The 10340-nt window shown below is 36.3% G+C and overlaps 1 protein-coding gene across 1 annotated transcript; it reads left to right on the top strand.

Moving 5' to 3' along the window:
* Positions 1-4685: 4685 nt before the first annotated feature.
* On the top strand, positions 4686-9334 carry hapln2 (hyaluronan and proteoglycan link protein 2). Its single transcript, XM_056474783.1, has 6 exons — positions 4686-4796; positions 5509-5595; positions 5709-6068; positions 6695-6811; positions 6944-7126; positions 8395-9334. The coding sequence occupies exons 2-6, from the start codon at positions 5520-5522 to the stop codon at positions 8670-8672; spliced, it is 1014 nt and encodes a 337-aa protein (XP_056330758.1). The 5' UTR covers positions 4686-4796; positions 5509-5519; the 3' UTR covers positions 8673-9334.
* Positions 9335-10340: the final 1006 nt, after the last annotated feature.

The raw sequence follows: 10340 nt of genomic DNA, 5'->3' as shown, positions 1-10340 counted from the left end.
CACATGATTCACCAATCAGACCATTCCTGTCACTATAAATAACCAGAGATTCATACCTCGGTTATCTTCGCCTTAAAGAATCTCCCCTTCCACCCCTGCTCCTTCTTTTCCTAGATATGGCAGCCCACTGGCCAAGTGGTTAGCACTGTTGCCTCACAGCAAGAATGTGACTGCTTCAAGTCCTTACCAGACTAGTCACGTTTCTGTTTGGAGTTTACATGTTCTTCCTGTGCTCACGTGGGTTTCCTCCCACCGTCCAAAGACATGCGACATAAGTGAATTGACCAAAATTGGCACCACATATGAGCTCTGAGCCAGTAGTATATCTCTCCATAACAATCTCTAATTTGTCTTTAGCCATAAACAGCATGGAAGTTCTCGATATCTACCTGAGCTCAAACTCCCCTCTTGCCCTGTAAATTGTAGGGAGCCCTGAGCTTGAGGACCTTATAAGCTCAGGGCTCTCTTCTGGGACAGCATGCCAAACACACATTAAAATCAATCATCGGCCAAGTGTGAAATCCTGAAATAAATCTAATTTTGTAAAATATCATCACAATGTAAAATAACTTTTTGATGAACACTTTTCTATACCTGCAATTTATGTCTTATGTTAATTTTAGCTGTAATTACAAAATCACGTAATCCTTCAGAAATCATATTAATTTGATGATTTCCTGTCAAGAAACAGTTACAGATGTTTTTTAACATTATTATTATTTTTTATTAATGTAATAATTCTAATTAATAATTAAATATGTTGAAAACAAGCCTGTAGAATTCATGGTACGCATGTATTTTGCTTTAAATATATTTTTCTAACATTTTACTCATCTTTGCTCCGATTTTTCCTCTTTCGTGTTGACCAACCCCATACCTTTAAAGGGTAGACTGTTTAAAAAACTGTTTTCCACGTATTGTAATGCAACACTGCTAGAACATGTTTGATGGTTTGAAAGATATGGGACCCAAAGCAATTTATATATGAAGGTGGCAGTGGGGGTGTTGGGTCACAGTACATCAAGTCTGGGCTTGACATAGACAGAGTTGAGCAAGATTGTTCTGGGGCAAATTTACCATTTGTCAAACACTGTCTTAGGTAACTGAGAGCACATGCATCATTAAGCCTACACAACCTTGACTCCAACTCTACTTTCCCAGGGGCTGGGCAAACAAAGTTAAACAGTGAGCTGGGGAATGTGTATGTATATGCTTGTGCACAAAGATTGACAGAACTTGACAGGGTTGAAGCTCCTGAAGATTGCAGATGACACCACAATCATGGGCTCATCCGGGACAGTGAGAGGTCTGCATTTAGACAAGAAGTTGAGCAGCTGGATGTCTAGTGCAGTCTTAACAACCTGCAGTTGAACAAGCTGAAAACAGCGGAGATGGTTGTGGACTTGAGGAGAAATCCCCATGCTCTCCCTGCTTCTGACACAGTTTTACTGGGCTGTCATTGAGTCAGTTCTGTGTTTTTCAATTAGTCTCTGGTTCAGAAACCAAATCAGACATAAGAAGGCTGCAGCAGGGTGTCAGGACAGCTGAGGGTTACTGTGTGCACATCCTCAACCTCCAAGACTTCATCTCCAAGTACATCTCCAGAATGAGGAAATGGGTACATAACATCATTCAAGACCCCTCTCACCCAGACCACATACTGTTCAAACGCCTTCCCTCAGGCAGTTGCTACAGATTTTAATGCACTAAAACAGTGGCATAAAATAATTTTTCCTCAGCCAATATCTAACCTAAATAGTTAGTACATCAATTGCTACCTGTTTTCTTATAACGATACAGTACACTTATTTGTAAGCCACTTATTAGTAAATAGTTTTATATAAATATTGGTTTTTGTTTTCTTTTTTTTTTTTTTACAATTAAAACAGTCAACAATGCACATAGATAAATATAAACTGTATAAATATATAAGGGTTGTCACCATACTGGAATTTGGTATGAATCGATACCAACATTTAAAAAAAATCCATTTCCTGCTAACATTTGAACGCTGTTGAGCACGTTTTTAAACAGAAATTACTGTGATTGGCTGTGAAGGTCATCAGTTCACCAAACTCATCGCTGTTTACTGAGTGTAATCACAGACTGGTTTGTCTATAAGCTGACATACGAGCGATCCGCTGATGAATCATGGAGAAAGGGTCACTATTTACAACTAGTTAAGTGGGATAAAATGTCATTCACATGGCGCACTGTGTAAGCAAAAAATCAGAATGCTTCACTAGCAAGAATCTGTTCACGCATGAGGTTAAAGGACACAAGCAGGCTATCTACTGGACTAGCCTGATTTAACCAAAGCCCCATGAGGTGAAGAAGGAAGGTAGTGGTTATTATATTTACGTAGACAATAATAATTGTCTGTTACATCTTAATACTGTAATTTTTCCTATTTAAAAAAGTTTTTGTGCTGCTGCACATCCCTGTAATAGCCTAGGCAATACGTTCAAGCCTAGACTGATCTATAGGTGCATTCATTCATTTTCCTTCGGCTTAGTTTTAGATTTATCTTGGGTCACCACAGCAGAATGAATTGCCAACTACCCTGGCATATGTTTTACACAGCAGTTGCCCTTCCAGCTGCACCCCAGTAAGGAGAAAGGTGCATATCACTAACATGCTTTTTTTTATATTGCACCACTGACTTTCAACCAGTTTTTAATTGGATGATGGCACGGTCTATTTCAGTTGCGTCAAAACAACACATCAACAATGCGCCTTAACACACCTCCTTTTCAGACCCATGACCACACAAATCAGTGCAAATGTATTAGCTATTTAATTGATGTGGTGTATGGCATAAACATGACAACTGTGCTGTGCTAAAACTAGCAAAAAACACTTACGCTGCATTGTTGAACACCAGCAACCATTGACACCCATAGAAAAAACTAAAAAATACTATGGAAGTCAATGGCTAGGGCCTTCCAATTTACTTCAAAATATATTCTCTTGTGTCTTTAGTCACTGCAAGGTGAGTAGATGATGACATAATTTTCATTTTTGGGTAATATATCACTTTAATTTACTGAGCAACAGAACAACAACAAAATTTGTATTTACTTTTACAACAGTAATTTCGATTTAACACAGGGACCTGGTTTCACTAAGTTGGTTCAACAAAACATTATTAGTTTAAATAAGAAATAACCAACAATGGGCTGTTGAATTATTAGTAAATAATGCAAACCCTAGGCAGTGATGCAGACACAGCGTGAAGCAGAGTTCATCTGAAAATAATTTCACACCTTAGAAAGTCTTGTTGTGTAGACTTAAACTAATTGCATAGAAAAGTAGTTGAATTTCACCGAACAAGCTTTTTTTAAAAGTCTATGGTCAAAGAGATGCAGGCATAAATAACAATAATACACTTAAGAAGGATTGAAATACAGTACTAATATTGGAAACTGTGAGTAAAAGAGATGAAAATAGAGCTACAAAGGTCACCTGGACATGCCATTGCGAGCACAAACAGTGGAAGACGACAAAAAGAGCCATTGATGGAGCAGCACAATGCAAAGTACACTGACAAATGCTTGAATCCCATTATAGCGCTTCTCCTCCAACTGCTTGTTTCCTTTTCGTGTTTTCATGCTCTCTGCTGCCCACGGGTCAGTGCTGGGGGAGTTCTGTGACAAAGCTGTCATTGTGCTCACAGGTTAGAGAGAGGGAGACGGAGAGAATGAAAACACAAACTATGGGCCGTTCCTCTTCCTCTTTCTGTTCCGAACGAGAAAACCGATCAACACAACTGCATAACATGATCCCTCAGTAAAATATGACATGGAATATGACACCTTAAAATAACCATAAGTAACAAGGATATTATTATTATTATTATTATTGACTTTTTTTTCTACAAAGTCAAAGATAGAATTGAGTTTTAGATAAAACTATTTAGTTATGGCTCTTAATAAATTATTAAAGCTTGTGCTTAACAAATAAAAATTTTAAATAAAAAATGTAAACTTAAAATTGGCCAAACTTTACTTCAAAAATGTAAACAGAAAATAAGAAATATAATTGAATTCTAAATAATACCAAACACTATAACAGTAAACTAATAAGTAACTTTCTTTGCTCAAAACTAAATCTTTAGGCTGAATAAATAACATAAATTCACATAAATTTAATATTAAAAAACTAGATCATTACTAAAAAAACAATCATTTATCTGCAGATGTCAGTGGGTTTGATATTATTTCTAGACACAGAGTGTGATATACAGATACTGAATGAACACATTGTGGCTGGAAGGGCATCCGCTGCTTAAAACATATGCCAGTTTGGTTGATGGTTCATTCTGCTGTGGTGACCCCTGATAAATCAGAGAATAAGCCAAAGGAAAATGAATGAATGAATGAATAAATGAATGAATGAGTGAATGAATGAACATAAAAAAGAAAACAGCCTTTAACTGGTTTAATCTTTCACTGAGCATGGTAACTGTGCTTCTCTCTCAACAAAAACACACCGTGTGGGCCAATAAGTTACCATTTTTAACCTTAAGATTAGGCTATACCTCAAAATTCTGAAGTTACCTCCATCATCTTAAGTTTGCTGATTTCATGCGTTTCTGGTCTGTTTTTCAGAGAAGAGTTGCTGAGAGGAACAATGCAAGTCTGTGTGATGCTCATTAACATCTGGAGCAGAGGAGAGAAAAGCCTGTACACATCCAGCACTCGTCAGATGATCCTGATCCACTGCAGTCAGAGATGAAGAAAAGACAAGCACAGTAATGGACTTTTTAAACTGAGAAAGAAAGTTTGAAGACTAAGGTGAGATTTAAATTGTTCTTCTGTGGCTTTGCAATTATTTAAATCCAAATTTGGGTCAATTTTTGACAAGCCCAACCACTAGGTTATAAACGTAGGTGTCACTTTTATATCAAGTGGCCTTATCTAGCTACTATGTACTAACATCAATAAATAAAATAAATATATGCAATGTACTTATTGTGTTCATTTTGTATTGCAAAGCAAATAAACCATCTTTGAGGTTTCATTGTTTTATAGAAAAACCAACTGGAAATCGAGTGTGTGTCATTAGCATGGCCATTTTTAGAAGCGTTTGTAATTAATTAAGTCAGCAAAATAACATGTTTTGTTTTGGATATTTTAAATTAAAAATCTGACATATTGTGCCTTTAAAGTTAGCATGTAATCCATGCAAGTTAAACCACTGAAAAAAAACTGAAAGCCTATGTGACCTCACTAGCCTCAATGTATTTTTTTTTTTGTAGTCCCCAAACTTCGTTTGCTGTAGGCTTTGCTAAGCTAACTTTGTAAAAGTCAATGTCTCCCTTTGTATTTAACTTTGAGGGTATTACATTTAGAGATGTTGCTTATGTTACCACAGCTAGATTACACCCCTTTAAGATTTTCTTTAGTCTATTGGGTTTAACCCAGCTGTTGGGTTAACTTGACCCAAATTTGGCTGAAACAATCAGCAGTTTTTTCACTGTTTAATCATCATTGTTATGTTGTTTAGGGAAATCCACAATGAACTTTATTGCTCTGCTACTGACCTCAGCCTGTTTCTTCTCTTGTATTACCGCAAAATACCACCATAATCAAGGTAATGCCTCCTAAAATGTGCGATATAGGAGAATTTCTGAATACAATATAAACATGATTTGAAAGCCATTACATGATATTTCTGCACATGATAAACTACGCTGTGCTTTTTAGACAATGGCAAAGAGTTAAAATACCTGCTGGATCCTCTGGTGTTTGCTGAAGTCTCTGCTCGTCGTGGACACGCAGCCATTTTGCCCTGTGTGATGAGATTCAAACCACCACATTACAGAGTGAAGTGGACTAAACTCGAGCCCTCTTCTCGTGGAGTGGAGAACATAGTGCTCATCACAAACGGTCATGCAGATAAGCAGTACGGCTCTGTGGGGCCTCGAGCGGCCCTCCAGCGAGCTCATGATCTGGACGTTTCTCTGCGACTCTCTGACCTGGAGCTGGAAGATGACGGCAGTTACCGTTGTGAACTTATCAACGGCATCGAGGACGAAAGTGTCATTATTACTCTGAGGATTGAGGGTAGGACAGACTGGCACATAATCTTCTTTTAATTTGATGGAAAATCACATTTATAATTCAAATACTATCGGCTTCTTCTTATTACCTATATAAAAGCACATGAATTTTACTAAGCGAATTGGATAATAGTTGTTGTTATTTATTTGTAGTCGTTTTATTATTATCATTAGCATCAGTTCATGTGCATTTACTACTACTAATAAACAATAATTATAATATACAACTAACAGTGAGCTAATGACAATAATGACGTTTAATTATTATCATTAGCATCAGTTCGTGTGCATTTACTACTAATAATAAACAATAGTAATAATATACAACTAACATTTATTATTTTATAATAGTTTTATTATTATTGTTATGTATTAGAAGTCATAGTAAATGCACATGACCTTTGAACTAATTCTAATATTACACTTTTTCTTAGTTTTATGCTTTGATTTATAGAATTTTTGAATACAGGGATTTTCCAATATTACTACAAATGTAAAATAATTATAATTTATTATTAATATTAGTATTATAAATATTTTTATAATATTTTAAATTATTGTTACTTAGTATATTTTAAATACATTTATTATAATGTAATTATTACATTCTATTTTAATAATGTATTTCAGGGGTTGTATTTCCTTATCAGAGTCAAAAAGGACGGTACAGATTTACATTCTTTGATGCTAATGAAGCTTGTGCTGAACAGGATGCAACCCTTGCCACCTACAAGCAGCTTTACAGGGGTAATAAAAATAATATTTTCATACAGTTGCAAACCTTCAGCCAAAAGTTTATCGGCCAAAAGTTTAATTCAATTCCAAGAAAATAGTTATGTTTCATGTCCTGATGCTCTTGTGAATGATCATGCTTTGCAGCCTGGACTGAAGGGTTGGACTGGTGTAATGCTGGATGGCTGATTGATGGGACGGTCAGTTACCCTGTCTTGCACCCACGGCCAGCTTGTGGAGGGGATCTTCTGTCAGGCATCAGGAGCTATGGGCCTCGTCACAAAACACGGGACAACTATGATGCTTTCTGCTTCACCTCCACCACTAAAGGTGAAGTAAAAATGAATGGAGATTCTGTCTTTATGGGATAGCATGAGCTTTAGACATGACAACACCTTTTTCACATTTAAGACATAATTCAAAACACAGAGTAATGTTAGAGGACAGTATACAGTATAACCCAAACATTTTGGGGGCCAGTAAGATTTTTCTCTAAAGAAATGATACAGATAAGGATTCATTAAACTGGAATAAAAGCGACAAAAGCATAATGATTTCGGAAGTATCATGAGACATAAAACAATAATTTTATATTGAAATACAATGTTTACAATATGACAGTATGATAATGTTATCAAATATCAAACACATTAAGCCTTGGTGATCCAAATGCCTTAAAAAAACACACAGAGATTTACAGGAGAGATTTACTAAACTGTTTCTCTTTACAACAAAAAACGATTAAAAACACAGCTACTATTTGTCCCCTCAACAGACTAGAAGAGAAACAGCCAATCAGCTCTGTTGTTTTTGTATTTAGGAAAGACAAAGAGTCTCTTACTCTCTTGAGTGACATCTCCCACTTTGCCCACATGAGTCTGTTGATCGTGGCATTGGAGAAATCAACGTCAAAAACAAAGATACAGGAATTCAGTTTAAAAGTGGTTTATTGTGCATATCAGAGTTCTTTTTAGGTTATTTTAAACTGTCCACTTTATTAGGTACATGTATTCAACTGCTTGTTAACACAAATATCTAATGAGCCAATCACATGGCTGTTCTCAATACATTTAAAAGTGAAAGTTGTAACATGTGGCTAAGTGTGGTGACCTATAATTGGAATGTATGCTCTCCAAGTGCACACACACGTGAACACACACCCAGAGCAGTGGTGGGATCAGTGCCGTGCTCAATGGACTAACCTTAGCCCTGGTGTCCACTTTCACCACCACCAATCCCTGCTGGATCCGAGACCTGAACCTGCAAATCTTCAATCTGCAAGTCCAACTGTCTAACCATTAGGCCCCATCTGCCCCAATTTAGGCTTGTCGATTTGGACAAGATGATCTGCCGAAGTTCAAACCAATGATCAAAATGTAGAAGAGAAGGCCATTTACATGAATTTAAACATGGCATAGTCTATGGTACAATATGGGCTGGTCTGAGTATTTGAAAAACTGCTGATCTGATACTGGAATTTCCATGTGGAATAGTCCAAAAAAAGGTCTACCTGGTTAAATCAGAAGTAAAATGTGGTCCAGCCAAATAAAGTATGAATGTATAAAAGTTTAAACAATCCCTTACTTTTGCTTTCCCAGGCTCTGTATTCTTCATTGAGGGGCAGCTGAATTTTGCAGAGGCTGAACGAGCCTGCAGACGGGACGGTGCTGGACTAGCAAAGACTGGTCAGATCTACTCATCCTGGAGGTTTCAGCAGCTGGACCGCTGTGATGGAGGCTGGTTGGAGGATGGCAGCGTACGATTCCCTATTGTTAACCCAAGAGAGCACTGTGGAGGGATTGCAGAACCAGGGGTTCGTAGCTTTGGGTTTCCTAGCAAAAGCATGCGTCTCTATGGGGCTTACTGCTATAGGTAACTGCTCCAGGTTTTGGTAGCAGGTAATGATTTGCTACATGTTGATTGTACTTGAACGACAAATTAAAATTTGTAGAATGTATCCTCAGTTTCTGCAGAATTTCACAGTATGAGCACCAGAGGCTTTCTGCAGTGTTTATTTTCAGGAAAATGTACCATATGGTTAGCTTATATGCTATCTAGCATTTATATCATTCTGGATTATACAGTATATCCGGCCATTGATTTAAGCGAAGTTAGATAAACTAATTTCAATAGGAGCAAGTGATATGATTGATCGCGGCTGGTCTCTCACCCGCAATCATCGATAAACCAATCAGATGAATCCAAACCTACAATAAATAGCCCATTTCACGTAACTTCCATTATCTTCGTTTCCCCCATCCACCCCATGTCCTTTTCCTCCTTTACCAGGTGGAGCTCTTGGGAACTACCTGATCTTGGACCCTCTAACATGCTAACTCAATTATCTCTGAGCTCAGGGTTCTCTCCTGGGACAGCATGCCAAACCTGCTATTTGTATCAAGCAATATCTAAGTGTGAACTCTTGAAAAGCAGAAAAGATTGAATCCTTGAGGATAAACCTTCAGATATAGATTGGAACAGAGAAATAAATTAGTCCTGTTTGAATAGCTGTTAGCTTGAAATGCTAACTCTTTTAGCTGAGCAAGAACATAGCAAGAACGATATGTAAATTAATCTAATGATTATTCATTTGTCACATTTAAAACAAATAGATATATTTAGATTTCAAATAGATACATATTTTGTGCTGTATACAGTGTGATATATGCAATATTTATTTGTAATATTTATTAAGCAAATAATGAAAATAATGATTTTCATTTGTTTTTTGTCATAAGATTGTAAAGATTCCACAGGTTGTTTGTTTTAAAAGGGAAATTACTTTTTATTTTTTTACGTTTTACTTTTAAAATTGTCTAAAAATATACTAAATGATGCCTAACTGTTGGATTTCTTAATATCATTTAATAATTTAAATAAACAAAAATGTATGACAAAAATGTGTGAATAAAACTACCAATGAAAAATTTAATCTGCATTTACATATACTTGATTTATTTCATAACAGTGCTAAAATATAATTTACACATGACAAATACATAGACAGTGTTTCAGAACCACGACAAACAAATTCCCATATAATAGTTATTTTCAAAGTGCCTCACAACTCTCACTTTTACAGCTACTTAAAATATAAACCACTAATGTGTTAATGTTATGAGAGTAGTAATTACGGACACACACATTCTGGTATGCAAGAAAATTCATGAACACTTCTCATTGTGATCAATTTATTTATTGTGAATGCTCTGCTTGCTTGGAATGTAATTCACTTGATGTTCCTAAAAGGTGATAAAATATGTGATGGTTTTAGGCCATCAAAACCAAAAATATAATTTTGTTAGTGATGCATCTCTTAACAAAAGTTCTAATAACAGTCTACTGAAAATGGCCATCCTCCAGAATACAGACCTGAAAAACTGAGCACCAAGTTGCAGAATGACCAGTGTCTTCCCATAAAAAAAACTCAATATGGGTCTGGAAATCACAAGTATTTGTAGATTGCATAAAGTACTATATCGTCTCTGCTTCATAAAGCTTTGCTGAGCCAACATCAACACAAAGGATGGGTCGATATACCTCA

The sequence above is a fragment of the Danio aesculapii genome, chromosome 16, assembly GCF_903798145.1.
Source record: "Danio aesculapii chromosome 16, fDanAes4.1, whole genome shotgun sequence".
In the NCBI taxonomy this organism is placed as follows: Eukaryota; Metazoa; Chordata; class Actinopteri; order Cypriniformes; family Danionidae; genus Danio; species Danio aesculapii.
Note: the sequence above shows the minus strand (reverse complement) of the source record. Positions and strands in the feature narration are given on the sequence as shown.